The 24855-nt window shown below is 50.0% G+C and overlaps 1 protein-coding gene across 2 annotated transcripts in view; it reads right to left on the reverse strand.

The window, feature by feature from the left end:
* SFXN5 (sideroflexin 5) overlaps nucleotides 1-24855 on the reverse strand; it is a 101601-nt gene that overhangs the window by 21634 nt on the left and 55112 nt on the right. For both annotated transcript variants that reach the window (XM_074540724.1, XM_074540725.1), the window contains 3 exons: nucleotides 17745-17835; nucleotides 13651-13766; nucleotides 11159-11244 (listed from right to left, as the gene is read on the reverse strand). In XM_074540724.1, the coding sequence (XP_074396825.1) occupies nucleotides 11159-11244; nucleotides 13651-13766; nucleotides 17745-17835 (293 nt within the window). The remainder of the gene's footprint in view (nucleotides 1-11158; nucleotides 11245-13650; nucleotides 13767-17744; nucleotides 17836-24855) is intronic.

Consider the following 24855-nt stretch of genomic DNA (forward strand, 5'->3'; position numbering starts at 1 on the left):
TGATCCCTATCATTCAACTGAAATAAATGGGAATATAAACCAACACCAGGACAGGGAATTCTGTTGGAATGTTCAGTGTGTATGAGCAATGTGGAGAGGGAGTGGATTTGCTGCTGGGTTATTTTGGACACAGGGAGCAGCTGAAGCTGGGCCAGGGCAGGTTTGTGTTGGATTTTAGGGAAAGGAGGATTTTACCCACCCCCAGAGGGAGGGTAAAAATATCCAGGGGCAAAAATCCAGACTCGCCAGGGAATGAGCCCTAAGGCTGCCAGAGCTCCAGGAGCCTTTGGACAGCACTCCAGGGATGCCCAGGGTGGGATTTTGGGGTCAGGGCAGGGCCAGGGGTGGATGGATGATCCCTGTGGGTTAAGCTCAGGATATTCCATGATCTCCTTCCCCTTGGGGTGGTCACAGGAGCTCTCCTTAGCCAGGGAAGGTACAAGAGATGACACCAAGCCCGAAACATCCATCCCTGTGGTGACATCCTTGGGATTAAACCATTCCCAACCCAAAGTGCTCCATTCCCCTGCCTTGGCACGGGGCTGCAGCCAGGTTGGACCCAGGTCACCTCAGCCCCTTGCTCACCTCCAGTGCTGGCTCTGAGCACGCCTGGGGGATGTGATGAGAAGGAATTCATGCCCTGCTCCTGCCTGAGCCTCCCCAGCCTGCTGAGAGCTGCCTTCATGTGCAGGAGCCAGGGGAGAGCAAGCACCAGGGTTTAACTCCTCCAGCAGCTCAGCTCCTCACTAATAAGCTCTCGAGACAGAGTTGATCCTATCAATTTGTGCTGTGAAAATCAAACTTCTGTTCTCCAATCTTGAGCTGCTCTGTGCTGCACAGAGCATGGCTGCAGCTCAGAGCCTCCCTGAGGAGCCTGCAAGGCTTTGTCCCAGCAGGAGAGTGGGTCACCTGTCCAAGGAGGAGACCAGGTCACCTGTCCCAGCAGGAGAGTGGGTCACCTGTCCAAGGAGGAGAGCAGGTCACCTGTCCTAGCAGGACAGCACCTGCCCAAGGAAGAAAAGTCACCTGTTCCAGTAGGAAAGGTGACATGTCCCAGCAAGGAAGGTGACCTGTCCAAGGAAGAAAAATCACCTGTGCCAGCAGGAAAGGTGACCTATCCCAGCAGGACAGCAGGTCACCTGTCCAAGGAAGGAAAGTCACCTGTCCAAGCAGGACAGCAGGTGACCTGCTCCACACCCTGTCACACCTGCCCCATTACAGGACTGCCCTGGATAAGCTCTGCTCACCCCTGGGTGCACAGGAGCAGCTCCTGGGCCTGTGACCATCCCTGGGTGCCCAGGGGCAGCTCCTGGGTCTGTGACCATCCCTGGCATGCACAGGGGCAGCTCCTGGAGCTGTGACCATCCCTGGGTGCACAGGGGCAGCTCCTGGGTCTGTGACCATCCCTGGCATGTACAGGGGCAGCTCTTGGAGCTGTGATCACCCCTGGGTGCACAGGGGCAGCTCCTGGAACACTGATCACCCCTGGCATGGGCAGGGGCAGCTCCTGGAGCTGGTTTTTGTCCTGCTGAAGCTGCTATGATCCATGAGAGCCCTCATTGGGACATTCCCAGCAGCAGATCCTCGCAGCCTCCTGGGGCCCAGTTTAGAGCCAAGGCTTCGCTGCTGCCACCACCCCTGACATCTTAATTTGGAACTGCACCCTCTGTAATTACTGCCCTGTCGGGGACCTTATAATCACCCAAGTAAAACCTTAACCAATTTAAAAGGATCCTGGGTCCAGCCCCCAGGTGTGACTTCCAGGGGTGCTTCCAGTCCAGGCCAGTTCAAATTAGAAGGGCCGACCTCCTAATTAGGAAGAGTTATGGCTCGATTTAAAAAGGAGAGCAGACTAATTAACACATGTAGTGTAATGTCTTAATTGGGATTCAGATTGGAGAATTTGTGTGGTTCAGAATAAATGACTCATAATTAGCCAAGAGGTCCAGTTTTCTCCTGTCCCTGGATCCCTGCTCCCGACACCGAGCTGGGGAGGAAGGGGAGTTAAATATTGCATTTTGTGAGCTGTCAGCTGCACTGCAAATCCCTCTTTGCACCCATTAACCCCCCGTTGGAAGGCAGTGATGAGGAGCTTCCAAAGGGTTTCACTGCAGAGGATCAGCACAGATTGAAAATAAATTAATAAAATAAAATATCTGTGTGGAAATAAAATTAATATCCATGTGGTGAGGAGGGATTTAGTTCACACCACTGCCCTGCCTGCTCTGCCAAAGGGTTGGGTCAGGGAATGGGGAGGTCTGGACCTTCAGAGCCCCCTGACAGCTCAACTCTGGCATCTTCTGGAGCCTGAACAATGCCAGGGTGAGTGAGGAGGGGAGGGAGGTCACCCAGTCCCACCTCCCTGCTCCAGCAGGGTCCCCTGGAGCACAGAGCTCAGGATTGCGTCCAGATGCATTCTGAGTATCTCAAAAGGTACTCAGAATAGAGATATTAAAAATTGAATTACTGAACATCTCCAGAGATGTTCAAAAAGCAGGGGAATGAGCCTGATTTATTCTCAGGAGCAAACCCCATCCCACCCCACATAACCCTGCAGAAATATTTGTACTATTTCACCAAGAACAGGAGTTTTAGGGACCTCACCCCATGCACAGGACAGGGGCAGTTCTGGAATTAAACCCTCGTTCAGATTATTCAACAAAGGGTTGGAAAGTTTGGTCTCACCCTGGAAAGCTGCAGGATGACAAGAGAATCATGGAATCATGGAATGGTTGGGGTTGGAAGGGACCTTAAAGCCCATCAGGGACAGCTCCCATGATCCCAGGTGGATCCAAGCCCCAGTGTCCAACCTGGCCTTGGGCACTGCCAGGGATCCAGGGGCAGCCACAGCAAATCTGGGAATTCCAGCCCAGGGCCTCCCCACCCTCCCAGCCAGGAATTCCTTGCCAAGATCTAATCCAAGACCTGATCTCCCTCCCTCAGCTTGAGACCATCTCCCCTTGTCCTTGCACTCCCTGCTCCTGGGAAAAGTCCCTCTCCAGCCTTTCCTAAGCCCCCTTTAACATGTTCATTTTATTGTCCCCAGTTTTATAACCCAACATTTTTCTCTGTCCCATAGGCATAACAAACTGCTCCATAATTCTCCCCTGACCTCGGGATGGCAAAGAACAGAAAATTCCACAACACCTCCTCCTTCTTTTCCCCTTTACCTTCCAGCTTTCCCCCTTTCCCCCTTCAAACCCCGCAATGCCCCTTCCTCCTGGGATTTCCCTGTACACCTGTGGTGGTTTCAGAGGTGTTTTTGTGCTGGGAAGACCCTGGGAGAGGTGGGGAGAGGCTGGTGTTGGAGCATCGGGGGTAGGACGGTCAGGACAGATGGAGACCAGAGATCTCTGCAGCCAGGTCATGGAACTTGTGGTTTATTGCAGAGAGCCTGGGTATAGGGCCTTTTGGAATTTGGGGTTTAATGCAAAGGGCCTGGGTGCAGGGCCCTGCTTGGAGCTGCCAGACACAGCTCGGAGCAGGACTGAGAGAGGAGAGGGGTAGAGAGGATAAGAGGGCAAGAGAGTAAGAGGGTAAGAGAGTAAGGGAGTAAAAAAGGTAAGAGTGTAAAAGGGTAAGAGAGTAAAAGGCTAAGAGAGTAAAAGGGTAAGAGAGCGAGGTTCCCATTCCAATACAATAAATCATCTTCTGTGCTGAATATTCTTATTCTCATAACCAACCTAGTACAATATACAAATCCTACGGCATTTCCATACAGCCTATAAGAATCATTACATTACCATACTGTGTTACATTTTAAATCATAAAAACTCCTCTTTGGCCCCTTCTGCCAAGCTAGCAGGGTCTGCTCTGACCCTTGGACCTGCCTGCAAGCAGAGGGTGTTGTTCCATCAAAAGGGGATTGTCACCCTGATTTTTTAAGATTTTCTAAGCCTTCTGATGTTGACATTCTTGTAGCAAACTTTCTCACACACTTTCTGTAAAAAATTCATTGTTTTGCATTTCTTTATGGAGGAGGAGAAATTTGATGAACTGTTGGTTTGTCCAGTGTCATTGGAGAGGTGGCACTGTCACCCTCCAATCCACTGTCACTCTTGGAAAACTATAAATGTTGGAGTCAGAAAATAAACTTCCCTTTTTTCTTCACCTTGAGAACAGTGGTGTGCACTTGTGTTCTTTCATGTCCTATAGCGACAGGGGATTAGCTCTAGGACACGAGCCAGCCATGCCATTGTTTTCCAGTTGTTCAGTAACTGAGGTATCTCAAAGCTTGCTTTCATTTCTTGTTTATAGTTTCCACATTCTCAAAATCTTTTGCCAGACAATCATATTTATAAGGCTTTCCTGTTTCACCTTCCCCACAGGCTGGGGAGGTTCACTGAGGGCTAGGTAGGCCTGGAGTAGGCCATAGGTACAAACACACACACAGACAGTGCATCTGCTGCATGGAGCCACGGCGCTGTAAATACACCTTCATTTAACTCTAATCCTATACAGCCTATAAGAATCATTACATTACCATACTGTGTTACATTTTAAACCTTAAAAACTACTCTTTGGGACGCTTCTGCCAAGCTGTAGGGTCTGCTCTGACCCTTGGAGCTGCCTGCAAGCAGAGGGTGTTGTTTAATGAAAAGGGAGATGGCCATACCATGGCCTTCAGCTGGCCATGCCATTGTTTTCCAGTAGTTTAGTAACTAAAGAACTCAAAACTTGCTTTCATTTCTTGTTTATAGTTTCTATATTCCCAAAATCTTTTGCCAGACAATCCTGTTTATAAGGCTTTCCTGTTTCACCTTCCCCACAGGCTGGGGAGGTTCACTGAGGGCTGGGTAGGCCCGGAGTAGGCCATAGGTACAAACACACACACACAGACAGTGCATCTGCTGCACGGAGACACGGCGCTGTAAACACACCTTCATTCAACTTTCATCGCAGCCTTCATTAGTGCTTTGAGTTTTGCATAATTTGGCAGCTGCCCCTGGCGTTTTTCAGGAGGTGCTGTAATTGATTCCATATGGGAGTTATCGGGGGCGCTGAACCGGGCCCATGTTTGCCGGGGAGGAGGTGTCGGATGCGAAACCAAACATGACGGGAGCGAGCCCCAGGCTCCCAGCTGACACAGTCTGGGGCGTTTCTGGGCTGTTTGCTGCAAACGGGAGCAGAGGCAGCGCAGACACCGCCAGACGCCGCAGGGCGTGGGGAGTGATGGGATCCTGAGGGGTTTTGGGGGGTTCTGGGGGATCCTGGGGGGTCCTGGGGGGTTCTGAGGGATCCTGAGGGATCCTGGGGAGTCCTGGAGGATCCTGGGGGGTCCTGGGGGGTTCTGAGGGATCCTGAGGGATCCTGGGGCGTCCTGGAGGATCCTGGGGGATTCTGGGGGTTCTGGGGAATCCTGAGGGGTCCTGAGGGATCCGGGGGGATCTTGGGGGGTTCTGGGGAATCCTGGGTGATCTTGGGGGGTCCTGGGGGATCCTGAGGGGTCCTGGGGATCCTGAGGGATCTTGGGGGGTCCTGGGGGATCCCGAGGGGTCCTGGGGATCCTGAGGGATCCGGGGGGGTCCTGAGGGATCCTGAGGAATCCTGGGGGATCCCGAGTGATCCGGGGGGGGGGGAGTCTTAGGGAATCCTGGGGGGTTCTGAGGGATCCTGGAGGATCCTGGGGGATCCTGAGCAATCCTGGAGGGTCCTGAGTGATCCTGGGGTGTCCAGGAGGATCCTGAGCAATCCTGGGGGTGTCTGGGACGTCCTGAGGAATCCAGGGGGATCCTGAGCGATCCTGAGGGATCCTGAGGGATCCTAAGGTCCTGGGGAATTCTGAGGGATCCTGAGGGGTCCTGGGGGGTCCTGAGTGATCCTGGGGGGTCCTGGGGGATCCTGAGAGGTCCTGGGGGATCCTGAGTGATCCTGGGGGGTCCTGAGTGATCCTGAGGAATCCTGGGGGATCCCCAGTGATCTGGGGGGGGGTCTTAGGGAATCCTGGGGGGTTCTGAGGGATCCTGGAGGATCCTGGGGGATCCTGAGCAATCCTGGAGGGTCCTGAGTGATCCTGGGGTGTCCAGGAGGATCCTGAGCAATCCTGGGGGTGTCTGGGACGTCCTGAGGAATCCTGGGGGATCCTGAGGGTCCCTGGGGGGTCCTGGAGGGGTCCAGGGGGATCCTGAGCGATCCTGAGGGATCCTAAGTGCTCTCATACTCCTCACAGCACCCCTCTCATGCACCCAGGAAGTTTGGGATCCCCAGATCCCCGTCCTGCTGAGCCTATCAGGTCTCTCTGCTCTATCTCCCAGCTTTTCTCACCCATTTTGGGAAATGTGAGTTCTACCAGTGACCAGCATCTCTGCTGTCCCACCCAGCCAGGCCAGCACTGTCCTCACCCTGCAGCCCAGCCCTGAGCCCCTTAGAGGACACAGCAGATGCAAAAGGAGGGAGGTTGGGGCTTTTTGAGCTTGATTGACACCATTAAAGGAGCAGTTTCCGTGTTTACTCTGGGAACAGCCCCAGCAGTTGAAGGTGTCATTGCTGGCAGCTGCTGAGCCCAAACAAACTTCACTGAGGGCTGGGCTGGACGGGGCCTGTGAGGAGAAGCACCTGTGGGAGCATCCTGCACTCCCTGGCATGGGAATGTCTCCAGGAAAACCCAGGGACACCAGGGCCAGGGGGAACTCCAGCCTCACCCCAGCTCTTCAGGAACAAACAGGGTTCAAGGAAAAGAAAATGCTGTTCCAGCACCACAAAGCACTGGCCAGCCCCCAGGAAAATCCATTTTTGCTGCTGCCACTGATTCAGCTCAGCCAGAGCAGCTCTGCAGTGCAGTGCTGATCCAGCCCAGGAGCATCCTGGTTTTATGGGATTTACAGGAAAACAGCCCTGGGAACTGCTGCATGAGGAGGATCTGGAGGTGAAGAAGAGCAGAAATGTTCCTCTTCCAGGACACAACTGCTCTGCTCCCATTTCTCCCTCAGATCCTGCCCTTTGCCAGCAGCTCCAGCTTTGTCTCTTCCACAGACACTGCCCAGCCTGCTCCAAGGCCTTCTCCAGTGCATCCTGATATTCCCGAGCTCTTGGAACCTTCTCAGTGTTTCAGACTCTCTGAAAGGTCTTCTCTGAGGGGCACAGAGGAGGTCTGAGATAAGATGAGGATGTAAGAAGAGCTCAGGTTCTGCTCAGAGATCCCCCAAAGTGTCCCCAGCAGACACGTGATGGACTGAGCTTCTCCAACTCTTGGCCAGACCACAGGAGCAAAAAATTTGGGCTTTCCCAGCCCAGAGCTCAGAGTGAGGCTGCACTTAGGGCTGGCCTGCCCCATTCCAAGCAGCTGCAGCTCTGCAGGGAGCTGCTGGAGAAGCCTTGGATGGTGGCTGGGAGCAAACAGCTCCATCTCCCAAATTCCATCATAACAACCAAACAAAGGACTGACAGAAGGGGCTAAATAAAAGGAATAAAGGGAGATGGGGATGAAGAGCCCAACTTCCTGTAGTGGCTGCTGCTGTCCCCACACCTGTGTGACATAGAGACACCACAGAATCCCCATTATCAGTCGCCCTCACCCCTCAGACACCTCCAAACCGATATTTCCCTGCGGCGAGAGCTGCCGGCACGGATATTATTTATAAAAGCTCAATGAGAATACATCTGCATGGATAACTGACACCGTGTTCCCTGCGTGGCATATGCAGGCTGAAAATAAACATTGGTTCTATATGTTCACTGCTCCAGCAGAGTCCAAGCAGCAGGAAATGCATGAAACATGGGCAAAAGAGGGAGCGCGGCGGTGGGAGGGAACATGGAATTACTTGGAGAGCAGAGAGGCGGCCCCGGGAGTTAAAATACACAGCAGGCAAAGAGAAGAGAAGAGCCAAGAGAGCTGAAAAAAATGGCACAAGAGACGAGAGAGGCAGCTGGGGGAGTTAAAACATGCAGATGGAGAGATGGCTGGGAGAGAGGAAAGACCTGGATGCGAGCGGAGAGACGGCGGCCGGGAACTGGCCACTTAAAATAAACTTTGGGAGCAGCGAGCTGGGGAGAATTCCTGGGGTCTGACACCCTGCTGGGGGCAGGGGCTGGGCCCTGGAGGGGTGGGGGTGCCACCCAGGTGAGCACCATCACCCACCTGCACCTGGGATCACAGGTGCACGTGCACTGGGCATGGGAATCGTCCCCTCCTTCCCGTATCCCAAATTCAAACTACTCGGAGGAATCTCTTCCTTCCTTCCCCACAGTCCCAAATGCAAATGAGGAATCTCACCCTTCCTTCCCCACAATCCCACATGCAAAACCACTGGAGGAATTGTTCCTTCCTTCCCCACTTTCCCAAATTTAAAATACTTGGAGCAAGAGCTCCCTTCCTTCCCCACAATCCCAAATGCAAATCCATTGGAGGAATTGTTCCTTCCTTCCCCACTTTCCCAAATTCAAAATGCTCCGAGGAATAGCTTCCTTCCTTCCCCACAATCCCAACTGCAAATCCATTTGAGGAATTGTTCCTTCCTTCCTCACTTTCCCAAATGTAAAGCCATTGAAAGAATCATCCCCTACTTCCCACAATCCCAAATACAAATCCATTGGAGGAATTGTTCCTTCCCCACAATCCCAAATTCAATACTCAGAGGAATCATTCCCTTCGTTCTCCACATCCCAAATTCAAACAACTTGCAGGAATAGTTCTTTCCTTCTCACAATTCCAAATGCAAACCTATTGGAAGAACCATCCCCTCCTTCCCATATCCCAAATGCAAATCCATTGGAAGATCCAGATTGTGGCTCCTGATCCCAGCTCTGCAGAGTGACACCTTCATCCTTCCCATTTACAGCCCCTGTAGGGATTTCTATAAATAAATGGATAATGCCTGCCTGGATCTCACCCCCATTAAAACACCCTCCTCAAACTCAAATCCTACTAAATTTATCAAGTTACACTTTCCCCAAATGCTCCAAAGGATTTTTTTTTTCCCCAAAATGAGCTTTCAGCTCTGAGTGAGCCCTTTGGGAATGAGTTTTGAGATCTGAGAGTTGCCTTCAGCTCCCTGAGGCGCAGACAGGGACACTCCCCATGTCCCAGGGCTGCTCCAGAGCTGCCACCAGCTCCAGCAGCGTGGCCAAGCCACACCTCACTCCCCATCCCTGCTGCTTCTCACTGCCAGCCTTCCAGGAACCCGAGGATATCTGATGGAAAATGCAGCAGGCACAAAGCTCCGGGCACAATGCAGGCAGGCAAAAGCAGAGCCCGGATATTTTTATACCCACAGAGTTTTGTGGCAGCGAGAAGGAAAATTTTCTCTCACAAACGTGAATTAAAGCTTTCAATACGTTAAAATGATGATTTTTTTTTTTTTTTGGAGGGCAATCTCCTGTAAGTTCACAGATAAAATCAGTTTTAGAAAGGCCTGCACTGAGCACAGGTGCATTCAGCAAAACTCGTATCAATCCAAGGATTTATGATGCCCCCGAGGACAAAGAAGTGATTTACTGGTTTTATTTTGCTGCAAAGGAGGGAGCAAATTTCACCACCAGTTTTATTTTCTCCCCAGGTGCCAATCCAATTTTACTGCCAGGTTTAATTCAGCCTGGGGATGGCCCAGGATGGGCCCTCAGTGTGTCCTGCTGGAGACAATAATTTATTAATTTAGAGAGGAGAAATTTTCTACAAATTTCTCCATATTTATTGCACATAAAGGATTTTATCTGTGGATACTCAGCAATAAAATCATTTGAAGCAATAAAATAATTTGTCCTGAGTGTCAATTTTTTTGATGGTTAAATGGGAACCAGTTAAACCAGTGGGAACACACAAAACCACCTCAGTGCAAAGCCTCAGTTCTACATACGACTTGGAGTAATCCCTGAGTAAATTACTGCAGAGTAAGTTACTCCAGAGTAAGGCACAGCCACTCCCAGGCACATTCCCAGCAGATCCTGCAGGTAAATCCTGGCTTTGTGGGTGACAAAGGACTTAGAACAGGGATGAGGCTGCAGAGATTTTGTCCAGAAGGAGAATGAAATAAAATTCAAATGATTTGCACTAAATCAGGGGGGTTGGAATCTGATCCTCCTTGGAATCAGATGGTGTTTAAAGTGTCTTCCTACCCAAACAATTCCATGATTCCATGATAATCTCTCTGAAAACCAGCTGAGCCCTTTTAATCTCTAATATTTCCTAAAAAACAGGGGCAGTTTTCCACTGAATTCAGGGGTTTTGTCTCACACTGACCTTCCACCATGGGTTATTGAAACTGCTGGGCTGGCAGGGTGAGTTAAAATAATCACACCAACATAAAACTTCAACAAGCTGGACATTTGTCCTAAATGATGGAAATTGATTGAAATGATGGAAATTATTGGTCCTAAATGTTGAAATTTAATATGCAAAAAATCTATTTGGTGGATGAAATGTGAGGAGGGATCTTGTGGCTCAGCACAAGGAGAGGACAGGAGGGGACAGCTGGGGAGGTCGGGCTCTGCTCCAGGAAACAGGGACAGGAGGAGAGGGAACTGCACCAGGGAGGGTTTAGGATGGATTTGGGGGAAATTCCTTCAAGGAAAGGGTTGTTAAGCACTGGAGTCTCCACCCCTGGGGGGGTTTCAAACCCTGTGGGAAGTGGATTATTGGAAAATAGAAAATTCTCAAAGCCTGACAGAAGGCTTTCATAGTGTATATCTGTACGCAAACCTTGAGATAAGAAATGCTGACTTAGAAGTGCTATAGAATAAAACAGACGTTGTTGAGAGAGAAATTAAGTTTCAAAAGATAATCTCACAAAAAAGCACTAGACACTTCAGAGAATTAAAATTATAACAGATACATTGTAAAACCCCTAGAGGTAATTTTTAATAATTACCTTTAAAACATTTACAACATAGTGGAGCTAAAGCTAATAAGTCAAGAAACACTTAGAGTGTATATAATTAAGAAATAGCTTCTGATTGTAATAACATAACATCTGTATTATCTCACCCTTCACATGGGACTAAAAATAAAATAAAAGTTTTTAAAACCCCATCTCTAAACCAGAATAAAATAACCCAACAAATACCCTGTGGGTGTGGTACCTGGGGACATGGGTGGCAGTGCTGGGATGGTTGGACTTGATGACCTTGGAGGACCTTTCCAACCCAAACCATTCCACAATCCCATAAAATATCCATGCCTGGCACCCTCTGAGGCCCTTCCCTCCCTCCCCCTGGGCAGACTCACTTCTCCAGCACGGACATGATGATGGGAGGTAGAACCAGTATAGGCATGGGGAGGACCACTCTGGTCAGGGCTGTTTCCAGCAGGGCCTGTGGAGCAAACACAGACAAATAAACACATGCAGACATCCCAAACCAACCCAGGATGGACCTGCCAGGCTCAGGATGGCTCTGCTGAGGGCACTGAACTGTCACCCCAGAGTCTGCAGCAGCTGACAAACCCCAAAGCAGTTGGGAATTGCAAAATCATGCCTGGATAATGATTCTCCAAGCTACCTTTAAAAGTAGGTTCAGCTGTCATGTACAGGCAGTCAAATTGCCAAGCCAAAGTGACTTGGATACCTTTTGATGCAGAAAACATCTGGGTTTTTCATCAATTATCCCATCTGAGTAGAGCTAGAGCTTGGCCAGAGCCTGGACTCTAATTGGTGGATGTCACCTAGGTCACTGATGGGAATGAGATGGGAATCACTGATGGGAAATATGGAGGAAACATTGTAGGGGAGATGCTGTGGGGGAAATGTAGGGAAATGCTGAAGGGAAATGTTGTAGGGAGATGTGGAGGAAATGTTGTAGATGAAATGTAGGGAAATGCTGGAGGGGAGATGTGGAGGAAATGTTGGAGAGGAAATGTTGGAGGGGAAATGTTGGGAGGGAAATGTTGTGAGGAAACATTGTAGGGGAGATGCTGTAGAGAAATGTTGTAGGGGAGACATTGTGGAGGAATTGTTGTAGGTAAAATGTTGTAGGGAAATGTTTGAGGGGAAATGTGGTAGGGAAATGTTGTGAGGGAAATGTTGAAGGGGGAATGCTGTAAGGGAAATGTTGGAGGAAGTGGAGGGGAGATGTTGTAGGGGAGATGTTGTAGGGAGATGTTGTAAGGGAAATGTTGGAGGGGGAATACTGTCGGGGAAATATCCCACCATGGGCCAAGCAGCACCTTCAGCCCTTCCTGCCTGAGCTGAGCTTTGATCTCACTCAGTGCAGGGGATGCAGCTCCTCACTGCTGCTCCAGGAATTGTTTCCCACACTGCTGGTTCATTCCCTGCAGGGATATGGGACATGCATGGCTCTCCTCTCCCAGGAACCCCAACCATGGAGAGCTACATTGTGCCTCCACAATCCTTCCTTCCTCACCAGAGGGGGCAACCTAGGCAAGGCTTGGATTTATTGAGGCCCAGAGATGTCCCAGGGCCTGGAGGCGCTCCAGGAGAGCTGGAGAGGGACTGGGGACAAGGCCTGCAGGGACAGGAGCCAGGGAATGGCTCCCACTGGGAAAGGGGAGATTGGGCTGGGATCTTGGCAAGGAATTCCTGGCTGGGCTGGAATTCCCAGATTTGCTGTGGCTGCCCCTGGATCCCTGGCAGTGCCCAAGGCCAGGTTGGACACTGGGGCTTGCATCCACCTGGGACAGGGGAAGGTGTCCCTGCCATGGGCAGGGGTGATACTGGATGGGATTTGAGGTCCCTTCCACCCAAACTATCCCATGATTTTATGTCACAGGGACATCTAGCATCACAACAAACCCTCACACAGGGAGGGTCACACTGCTGCGTCACACTGAGGATCTGCCACGTTTCACATGACAAAAACCAGGATTAACCTACCCAGGAGGAAGAGCTGGGACTGGATGGCAGCTGAGCAGAAGTTCTCAGAACTCCCAAATTTTACATTTAAGCTCCACCTACATCAGTTGCACAGCGCCTTCACTTTTTATCTTAATTTTCTCTTTCAGCCATGAGGACAGAGAGGGGAATGCGGGTCCTGGAGCCAGTTAATGGAAGTGAGGAAAACTGGCTCCAAGAAGTGTCTCTGAGCCCTTCAGCAGATTGTTTTAATCCCCCTGTTAACCAACAATATGGAGAGCTATTCGAGATCTCCCCGTTCCTGCCGAGGACTGCAGAGCTGTACATTAATTGCTGTCTCTGGAGTGCCTTGGACAGAAGGAGGGAGGGAAATGCCAAGCATTATATTATTAACTCCTGTGCCTGGGCGTGTGCTCAGCACAGCTCCACATCTCAGTCAGATCCCACTTGGAAACAACAGCTCAGGGGGTGCTCAGGAGCCAGGACTGCACCCAGGGATGGGAAGGGAGCAGCTCCAGGCAGGTGGCACAGAGTGGGCGACAGGGAGAGCAAACCAGCTGTTCACAAGGTTAACAACATCTGGATGCCCTCAGCCAGCCTTGGGTGGCATTTTTTGGCACAGGATTGGCAGGGAAGGGTTGGAAAGCTGCTCAGCCCCGAGCCTGAGTCCTCCTCATTTGGGAGAAGGTGTGAGGGATCTTTGCTGGCTGTTCCAAAAGGAATTCCCAAGGAAGCACCAGGGATCTGTCCTGTCACTCTGCCCTTCCAAACCACCAGGGCAAGCCCCCAAACTTCCATGTTATCTGCATCTCCTCCACTCCCAGCTCCTAAAGCCATGGATTCCAGAGGCTGTGGGATGTGCTGGGGCTGGAATCAGCTGTGGCCCAGCTCTCCCAGCTCCTGTACTCACGTGTTTGGCAGCAACTCTGGAAGAGCCGACGATGTTCCCATTAGTGTCCAACACATCGATTCCCTCCTCCAGCTCCGTGTGCCTCATCAGGACCACGTTGCAGATGTTGGCACTGGCTGAGGAGGAGAAAGGCAGGAGGAACAGCCCTGCTCAATCCCCACTGGCAGCTTCTGTTTGCCCTGACAGCCCTCCAGATCTCCTCCCCTCAATCTGCTGAGGTGAATTGCTCTGACCCCAAAAAAAGATGGAATTCTCAAGGAGAGTAATAACCAATTTTTTTTCCTCTGGGGCAATAAGGGTAAATAGGCTTACAGGAAGGTCTAGTGCAAGGTGTCCTTGCCTGTGCTTGGACCTAGGTGGTCTTTAGGTTCTTTCCAGCCCAAACTATTCCATGATTTCACATATTTTAGGGGAAAAGTGGCTCTGTGCACCATCTGACTCCTCCTCCTTGCTCAGCCTGTGGCTTTTGAGGCCTCAAGATGACCCCAAATTCTGTCTAAAGTCTGACCAAGACTTGGGCTTGAGCAGCACCCTCCCATATGCAGCCCATCCTCTCATTCAGGCGCTTCCCAACTTCTCCCAGGGAAAAGCTGCTCATTCCCACAAAACTTTTGGGCTGATCAAGTGGCATTTTCCAGCACCCCCCACACCACATTTCTCTGCAAACTTTCCACCCAGAACTGAGACAAACCCACTGTTGCTGCAAGTTCCAGTGCCTTCCAAAAATGTGTTTCTGCACTGCTTGATGGGTTAATATTCGCTAATTAATCTCAATTCATGTCATATAACAAATGTCTAATTTTTTGAGGGTGGTGGGTGGGTGAGCCCTCTCTGAAGGCAGCTCTGTGCAATCAAGGATGATTTGTGGTGACAAATGCTCCTTCCACTCGAGAGGGAGAGGAACACACACACACGCACACTCTGTCTCTCTCTTTAATATTCCAACGACCAGACCACTCTTCCCATCTATCAAAATATCTGTGTTCCCAACCCTGCAGCTCCTGAATCCCAGAGAAAAAACAAAACAAGGCCTTTCATTTAGAGAAAGTTTAGCCCCTGTTTTTTTTTCATTTTTAACACTCGCACGCCCCATCCTTCTCGCTGTCAATCAGAACTGAGCAGATCAAAGAGCCCAGCAGGGCTGCTCTGGCCAGGGATGCCCTGGCACAGAGTTCCTGACAGACTCAGGATGGGGTGGCCAGCCCTGATGCTCCCAAGATGCTTTTCCAAGGCTCTGGATTCCCTGCCCTGGTCCCAAAGCCAAAAGCTGCTTGCATGGTTTGTCTGAGACGAGGCGCTCACGTCGCCGCTCCCCTTCTGCTTTCTGAGAGAGCAGAAACGCTGCTAATTATGGCTAAACTTGGATTGCATGGATGTCTCAAATGCACGAGGGTGGGGGGGGGGAGAAATAAATAAATTTATGTGCAGACAAAGTCATCTGCAGGATTTGGGAAGGAATTGTGGTAATGGAAACTGCGGCTGTGAAAGCACTCTGAGGAAACGGGGCTTGGGCTCCACACCAAGCCATCACCCCGCTCCTGGTGTTCGTAGGGATTCTTTCTATCCCAAGGTGCTTTCCACACTCTAAATCTGTCCTTGGGCATCACCTAAACACAACAATTTCAATCACACACACACTAAAGCCCAAGGAGAAGAAATCTTTTTCTCCCTCTCCTTTCTCTCCAATGAGGATCTTCCCATCAGCTTTAATTCCCTTCAGATCAGGTTTGGGATGGGATTTGGGGGTTTTCTGAGGTTTTTTAGCCACGAACATCTCCAGTATAAAGCACACCCTCCCCAGTGACACCCTGGCCTTGAGGCCAGCTGTTCACACCCAGTTCTGGGGAAGAAAAGGGTGAATTGGGTTCCTTGAATTCCCCTGAGCAGCAAGACCCTTCCCCTCCTCACCTCTGAGCAAGGATCCAAGCCCTCCCTGCTCAAACTCAGGCTCCAAGACCTCCTTCCCTTCCCTGCTTTCCCATGGAACCCTTTCACCCCCTGAGGATGCCCCAGCCCCAATCCCAAACCCTTTTCCAGCCCCAGGCTCTGCAGGGCCTTGGCTGCTCCTCCAGGAGCTGCTCCCCTGCCTTGGTTTCCTGGATCCAACCCCTGGTCCTGGGTGGGATTTTTTGGACAATTTGAGGTTTTCAGCTGGAAAATTAACCTTGGAAGGGGGTGAGAGCATAGCCTGACCCAGCAGCACTGGTGTTAAAGTGTCCTCCAGGCAGAGCTGCTGCAGGTGGGCATTCCCTGATGGTGCAAACACAACCTTCACACAGACCTCTCTGAGGGCACCAAGACCTTTCCCAGCACCCATCCTGGCTTCCCAAAGCTCTGTGGAGTCCTCAGGAAATCCCTGCTGGAGTTTGGGCTGCCTTCCACCCCAGCAGCAGCAGCCCCTCCTGTAGTAATTTGGGATGGGACCCTAAATCTTGGATGTCCCCCCAGTTTTCCAGCTGCCCCCAGCCAGCACAGCTCTGGGGGTCAATGCAGAGGGGGGCAAGGAAGGGATGGGGAAAACTCTCTGATTTCACAGAATCATGGAATTATTAAGGCTGAAAAGGATCTCTAAGATCATCAAGTCCAACCATCACTGCCAAATCCACCACCCCATCCCTGAGCACCACATCTGTAGTGTTTTTGGAGCAAGGGCTTTACCCCAGTGTTTGGCTTTTCATGTAGAAATAGAGAATTTCTGCCTTTCTGCTGGGGGCTGGAGGCTCAAAAAGAATTGGGAGACATATCCTAATGAAGGGTTCATCCAGGTCTGCAAACCACAAACCAGCAATTAGTGGGAGGATCCCTGATGTCCTGGCCCATAACAAAGCCAGACAAATAAAACATTAGCTGGGGAATTAATTACAGGCTAAACAAATTAATTATGGGTCCTCAATCAATGCCAACACAAACACCTGGGTGTGAAAGCAGATCAACCCTGCAGCAACGATTTCCTGAGTGCCTTTGACTCAAACACCCCTCAGAGCTGCCTCCTGGGGCTGGAACTCATCCCTTGTGCTCTCCTGGTTGTAAAACCCCAAGGAAAGCTGAATCTCCCTAAAACAGATCCCAGAAAAGTCCCAGTAAAGCAACAACAATGCCCACAGACCTCTGGTGTACAAGGAAAAGGCTCAGTGCAACTCCCAGAGCACAATCCCTGTCCCCTCTGCTCTGCAGGCAGAGCAGGCAGCTGCTCTTGTGGCAGAAAAGGGGAAAAATATCCAGCAATTCAGCAATTTAGGGCTGGAGGAACACAAAAACCAGTTCTCTGCAAATAAAGGAGCAGAAAGGCCAGAGAAAGCGAGAGCAGCAGACAGGTAAAGGGGCTCAGGAGAGCTCTGAGGATGTGGCACTTGCACAGCAAAGAAAAAACCTGAAAGGAAAATTTGGCATTATATGGCTGAAAAAGGAACCTGGAACAGGGAGGAAACCCCATTTTTTTTAGTAAACAAACAAAGATGGTGCAATTTTTTACACAAAAAATTACCCCAAAGCCACTGGTGATTTCTTCAAGACTAAAATAACTCAGCATGTGCAGGTTATTGGAACCATGACCCAGCAAAGGCTGAGTGAAGAGCATCCCTGCCACTCAAACACAGGGCTGATAAAACCCCAATAAATGCTCCACCATGCCAGGAGCAGCCTCAGTTCTGCACACACTGGGGGCTGCTCTTAACCAGGGACTCCTCAGAAATCTGCACATTCAGAGCAGAACCATTTCTCTGCATTTTATTGTAAAATAACCCCAGCGCTGCTGCTTATTCAAAGATTTGACACAGCTCAGCCCAGATCCTGCAAATTAAATCCTCTCAGGTTGGAATGGCCAAGGACCACTCAGTGCTGATCACTTCTGAAGCTGCTTCAGGGTGGAAAGTGCAGCTGGAAAGCCTGAGGAGCTGCCTCCACCAGCAGCTCTGCAGCATTTTTCTGCCAAAATTCTGCTTTGCAGAGTCCCATCCCTGCCTGCCCCAGCTTGGGGACAACCACTGGGGGGACACGAGCAGCAAGGGAGGAGCTGTGTCCGTCCCAGTGGCTTCTGGCCACCTGCAGGTTTGCAGCCACCACCTAGAACATAAAGAAAAGGAATTTTTCCTTACCGACAGCGGGGAATGGCACAAACCTCTGGATCAGCAGCCTAGTGGCCGGGGTAAACTTGTTGGCTCTCTGGATCAGAACATTAAGGCCCACCTTGGAATGGAGAAAAGCAAACCAGAGGAGCAGAGAGTTAATGACTAGCAGCAGGGCAGATGGCACAGTTTGGGGTCCCTCCCCATGAAAATATGTTTGAGAACTAAACCTTCCCCAGCTGCAGGGTTTGGCTGTGTTGGGTTCAACCCTTTAGTCAATACAGGGTTAAATACAATTATTGAGATCAAAATAAGGGTTGAACCCAATCTTTGGGCTTAAATGAAGTGTTGAAGCCAATTCTTGGGTTTAAATGAAGGATTGAACCCAACTTTTGGGTTTAAATGAAGGGTTGAACCCAACTTGGGTTTGTATGAAGTGTTGAACCCAACCATTGCATGGAACCCAAACATTTGGTTTAAATTAAAGATTGAACCCAACCCTTGGGCTTACAAGAAAGGTTGAACCCAACTCTTGGGTTTATATCAAAGTCTGAACCCAACCATTGGGTTTAAATGAAGCATTGAACCCAACAATTAGGTTTATCCAAAGTGCTGAACTCAACCACTGGATTGAACCGAACCATTGGGTTTAAATGAAGGGTTGAACTGTTGGGCTTAAATGAAGAGCTGAACCCATCACTGGGTTTAAATTAAGGATTGGACCCAAGTATTGGGTCTACACAAAGCATTGAACCCAAAAGTTGGACTGGACCAAACCACTGGGTTTAAATGAAAGTTTGAACCCAAACTTTTCTTGGGTTTATATGGAGTGTTGAACCCAGCTGCTGGTTTACATGGAGGGTTGAACCCAACCATTGGGTTTAAACCCTTCCCAGCTAAAAGATAAGCCAGAACCCATTCCAACAGCATCCAGTCCTTCTGGAATTGCCCTTGGCTGGATTTTTGCCCAGATCACCATCATTTTCCCCATCCACCACAAAATCCTTGGGAGTGGCAGTCCTCACCTAGCTGGGAAAAACCCAAATTTCAGTGGTGGTGGTGGCCCAGCACAATCAATTCCTTCTCCAAGGGTCTGGACTACACAACCCCATGCAGTGCCAACATTTGGGCTGTAAAGTTTATTATAACTATGGATTTATTTTTGTTTCCTTGTCCAACCCTTGAATAAAGCAGAACTCTCCACAGTTTTTCATGGATCTGGGTCGTTGTGGATGTTCATAGAAACATAGAGGAGTTGCTGCCTCCTGACTCTCACATTGATAATGCTGAAATTTGGGAGAATTTCCATCAACATTGGCTTCATGCACACATGGCATTAAAAATTAACCAAATCTATTGGGGAATGACTTCAGTCTTTAAATTACTCTTCTTCACAATATTTTCTCTTTTTCAACCCCCCTTAAAAAACCCCAAATGCACAAACTAAACAGCCCCAACGTGGGAATTTTCAGCTGGAAATGGACGCCTTGAGCAATGTGTGGCCAAAATGTTTTCAACCCAAAATGCAGCAAAATTAAAAATTTTTTTAAAAAAATCAGCCAAAACCAAAAAGCTGCCAGAAAAAAAAAGCAATTTTTTGGGTGGGTTTTTTTTCTTGTTTTTTCTTTTTTTTTGGAGGAGGGGGTTTAAAAGCAAAGAGAAGCCTGGGGGAAGATATTTTGCAGGCTGCTACATTATACATGCACATCCCAGCTCATCCCGGCGTGCCGGAGCCTGGGAGGAAGAGGGGGAGAAGCACAACTGCTGGGTAAGCCCTGCATGAGCACAGGGCTGCTTCTCCAGCCCCAGGAAATATTGCCAGAGCCTTTCCCAAGGTTTTCACCCAGATCAAAGCAGGAACTCCTCCTCTTGTCCTCAGCGAGTGCAGCTCTAGAACTGAGTCCAAGAGAGCCATGGTGACTCTGCTTAGTCTGGACAGCAGTGGGGGCTTGTCTTGAACTTCCTCCCCCTCAAAAATGACTGAATGATTTATTTTTTTTAATTTTCCAATTGTTAGGATGAGTCTTTTCAAAGTCTGAACACCTCCATAAACTGTAACACAGTCTGAAATGTGTGGCTTTAAGAGAAGCCAGTTTTAAGCCTGGCTTTGCTGGTCTGCCCCATGGATTTGGGTATTCATTCTGGATATGGTTAATCTGTGTCCATGACAAATTTTGTTGGGTTTGCAGCCCTGCTTGGAGGTTTGGTGGAGGATTTGACAATGAAGTGGAAGGGCAGCAGCTTTTGAAAGAGAAAAGCTGAGTCTGGGAGAGCCACCACTGTGAGGGCAGTGAAATAAAAGCATTTTATTTCCAGATTTAATGTGATGAACTCAGTCCCCACTTACAGCAACCCTCCTGCTAGGAACATGAAATTAAATGTTGCTGGAGATTAAATCCCATCTCCAAATCCTCAACACAAGGGCTGGATATAGGAAACTAATGAGGGTTTGTTTTCTACAGTTTGGAAATTGCTGTAGCTGATCTGTGAACTCCTTCCCACAGGTCATGAGGTGGGATGAGGGTAAACAGGGCAGGAACTGCTCAACCTCAGGCCACCAAAGCAAAAGGCTAATCAAGGTGATGTTGATGAGTTTAATTACTTGGGATTGGCCAAAGGATGCTGTTGAGGCAAATTCATCATTAAAGATCAACCCCATGTTAATTATTGTGACCATCACCCAGTCACTGAGCAGGGTCTGCAGCACTGGTGATGGAAACATGGAACAGAACCAGGGGGAATTCACCCCACCCAAGCTGGCACAACCACAGAAACACCAAGGCAGGAAAAGCCCTTCAAGATTGAGTCCAGCCATCCCCAGCACTGCCAGGGCCACCATTGCCCCATGCACAGGGCTGTGAAATCCCCCCAGGGATGGGGACACCAGCCCTGCCCTGGGCTGCTGTGCTTGACAACCTTTGGTGAAGGAATTCTTCCTGAAATCCAACCTAAACCTTCCCTGGCACAGCCTGAAGCTGCTTCCTCCTGTCCTGTGGGGCCCTTTGCAGCTCAGCTTCTCTGGGCAGCCTGCTCCAGAGTTTGACAGAACCCCAGGATGGTTTGGGTGGGAAGGGACCTTAAAGAACATCCAAAGCAGGGACACCTCCCACTGTCCCAGGGTGCTCCGAGCCCCCATGTCCAACCTGGCCTGGTGCACATGGTCCATACTGTGACCAGATCAAATCCAGCTTTCTCCAATTGCCTGGTTTGCTGAGGTTTCCTCCTCCAGACCACTCCCTTGATGTGGCTGAGGGAGCTGGGGGAATTGGACACAGGGACACAGGAGTGGACACACGGACACATGGCTGGACAGACTGACACATGAGTGGACACAGGGACACATAAGTGGACACAGGAATATGGAGCAGGACACAGGGACACATGTCTGGACACAGGGACACAAGAGTGGACACAGGGAGAGATTCATGCTGACCTGACACAGGGATATGTGACTGGACACAGGGACACGAGTGGACACACAACTGGACACAGGGACACACAGCTGGATATGTGACTGGACACAGGGATATGTGACTGGACACAGGGACACACAGCTGGACCCAGGAATATGTGACACCAGCCCTTCCTAACATCCCTCAACACTAACCCGGGATCAAACATGGCCAGTGGGAGAGAAACCTCACCCAGGGCTCTGCTGTGCCTCTGGCAGCACTCTGCCCTTCCTCCCTCCTCCTCCTCCTCGAGTGCTAAGAATTCCTGCCATTTCTTTAGCTCCTGTTTTGTTTCAGCATCAACAACATTCCCTCAGCAGAACGTTTGTGATGTCATTGCACTTTGAAGCAGAACCATCAGACTGTCAGAGACCAATGTTTCCGATTCCTTTTCTCCTCCTTATCTCACAAAGTTCCGACCTCATGTATACCAAGATTCCAATTCTAAAACCATGGGAAATAAAAAAAAATCCTTGCTTTTTTTCTGCCTTTTTATGAAGATTTTTGAAGCCTGAGAGATGGTTTTGAATGCCTGACATTGGCAATGACCAAGCCTACACCTCTTAAACCCAGCCTAGAGCAGTAAATCTATCAGAGGAGTTATTTCACTTCATATTGGGAGGGAATTTTTATGAAATAGAGGAATCTCAGGAGTCCAGTGAGCATTAGCTGGTAGACACCACCCAAACATTGCTTCATGGGCTGTGCTGGAGAAATCCCCACTGATTTAGGGGATTTACTCGTCCTGAGCACTGCAGCTGGAGCTGGCTGTTCAAAGGACCTGGAAAGTCAACTTGGAAAAAGGGACAGGCTCCAAAGGAGGTTATCCCTATCCCCCAGTCACCAGATTGGATTAGAACTAATTGGATCTGATGAGTCCCATCCAGCCAAGCTGGAGAAAAGAGCATTAGGAGAAGGAAGGAAAAAACTCATTCATTAGGGCTGGGAGGTGAAGATGGAGGCAGAGAGATGGAAAACTGGGCTCTTTCCCAACTGGAGCTTTCCCAAGCCAAGGAGAACAGAATGGAAGAGTCTAAGGGAAGGGAAAGCAATCAGGATCTGAGTGGGGAAGGAACTTGGAGAGGAGTAAGAGTAAGGGAAGGAGCAGACATCACTCCCAAAACAATTCCAGCAGGGATGGCCACAGGAGCCCCACAGCTGGATGCTTCAAGGGAAGAGAATGGTGCAGCCTGGAGCAAGGCTGGAGGAAAGTGGGATTCATGCTGAGAACACAACAAACTTGGTTTGGGAGATGGTGGAGCAAGGAGGATGAGGGGCCATGCCCAGGACAAGAGGGAGTTGTCTCATATCAAGTTTTCCATGCACCTGGATCCTGTCCAGAGGCAGCAGCACTGCTGGGGTGGTGGGGATGGGCTGGGGCAGTGGGAAAGGAACGGACAAGAACAAACCTGCTGGAAATGGAAACATCCCAGTGGAATGAGAGGGAAAATGCTGCAGAGAGGCACATGGAGTTTGGGAAGGGACAGTCATAGGGGGAACCTTAAGCATCATTGACTTCCAACTCCCTGCCTTGGACACCTTCCACCATCACAGGCTGCTCCAAGCCCTTCCAGCCTGGCCTGGGACACTCCCAGGGATGGGCCTGGCAGCACCCAGCAGGTGCCAGGTGCTCCTGACTCCAGGGACAGGATGATGATGGACACTGGGAGCAATCCCAGAGAGCCCCATGTCCTTGTCCCCCACAAGGCTGTGCCTTTGGGAATGGCTGCTCAGCTCCAGCGATTTCAGGGCTCCATGGAGGAACTGCCAGGCTGAGTTTCAGTCTGAGAGATCCAACCACTCCCTTTGGGGTCTGAGAATGAACAGGGAAAGGGATGTGCAGGAACAGCTTTGGAGCAGAGAGATGCAGACTTTAGAGCCAAGCACTGCTTCATTTCAAACTTAAACTTCATTTAAAACAGAAGTTGATCACCAGCTCCTCGAATCCCCTGGGACTTTCCCCCTGCTCCCATGGAGGAGAGAGCCAGGCCACGCTCCATCCCCTCCCATCCCTCTCCCGACTTTTCCAGCCCCTGAATGTCTCCTGTCCGAGCAGGACAGAGCCGAGGCGGTGGGAGGGCTCCAGCTCTCCCGGCTGATTATGGACATCACACCCCATTCACAGGCTGTCAGCGCAGCCTCGCAGACAATTATCGGGAACAAGGAGAGGATTGGAAAAATCCACAGGGGCACCTCCACCTGGAGAGGAGAGCGAGAAATGGTGTGTGAGAGGTCAGCGTGAACGAGCGGGGAAGGAGGAGCAGCCCCACGACACGGCGAGGAGTGGGAGTGCTGGAAAGGGATGGAATGGGAGTAATGGAAAGGGAAGAAATGGGGTTGCTGACATGGGATGGAATGAGATTGATAGAAAGGGAAGGAATGGGATTGATGGAATAGGAAGGAATGAGAGTGATGGTGTGGAAAGGAATGGGATCGATAGTGTGGAAAGGAATGGAATTGCTGGAAAGGATTGGGATTGCTGGGATGGGAAGGATTGGGATTGCTGGAATGGGTAAGGTAGGAATGGGGTTGCAGGAAAGGGGAGAAATGGGATTACTGGAAAGGGAAGGAGTGGGATTGATGGAAAAGGAAGGAATGGGACTGCTGGAAAGAGAAGGACTGGGATTGATGGAAAGGGATGGAATGGGATGGATGGAATGGGTAGGGAAGGAATGGAATTCATGGAATGGGAAGGAATGGGGTTACCAAAATGAGATGGAATGGGATTGATGGAATGGGAAGAAATAGAATTGCTGGAGAGGGAAGAAATGGGATTGATGGAAAGGGAAGGATTTGGATTGATAGAAAGGGAAGAAATGGGATTGCTGGTATGGGAAGGAATGGGTTTGTTGGCATGGGAAGGAATGAGATTGCTGGAAAAGGAAGGAATGGGATTGCTGGAAGGGGAAGAAATGGGATTGATAGAAAGGGAAGGATTTGGATTGCTGGAAAGGGAAGGATTTGGATTGCTGGAAGGGGAAGAAATGGGATTGCTGGCATGGGAAGGATTGGGATTGCTGGAAAAGGAAGGATTGGGATTGATGGTGTGGGAAGATATGGGTTTGCTGGCATGGGAAGGAATGGGATTGCTGGAAAAGGAAGGATTGGGATTGCAGGATTTGGAGCTGCTCTTGACGGAACTGGATCAGGGAAATTGAAAAGCTGATGGAGAAAGCTCCAATCCCACAGAAAAACTGGGAGATGATTCAAGGAGAAGGTCCAGAGGGACCCAAAAAATGACCCCAGAGGGTTCCAGAGGGGTTAACTCCACCAGTTACCAATCCAAAGGTCCCAGCAGCAGTGAAAATGCAGGAAACGGGCAATGGCTGCTCATGGTCCTTGGCTGATTTAATTCGGACCTTTCAGCACAGCCCCAGGAGTCACTTCTCACCCAAAGAGAAGTTTGATCTAAGTCCTGAAGAGCTGAGCCAGCACCAAAAGGGATCAGCAGTGCCAGAGCAAATGGAGCTGGGATCTGGAATTAGGAATCAGAAAATCCTGGAATGGGTTGGGTTGGAAGGGCCTTAAATCCCCTCTCATGCACCCCTCACTTCCCACTGGGCCAAGGTGCTCCAAGCTGCCCTTGGACACTTCCAGGGATTGCCCAATTTCCCTGGGCAGAAGAAACCTACTTCCACATAGAAATAATAAAGTTGTTATAAATAATTATTATCTATATAAAATTATAA

This window comes from Zonotrichia albicollis, chromosome 5 (genome assembly GCF_047830755.1).
Source record: "Zonotrichia albicollis isolate bZonAlb1 chromosome 5, bZonAlb1.hap1, whole genome shotgun sequence".
Lineage (NCBI taxonomy): Eukaryota > Metazoa > Chordata > Aves > Passeriformes > Passerellidae > Zonotrichia > Zonotrichia albicollis.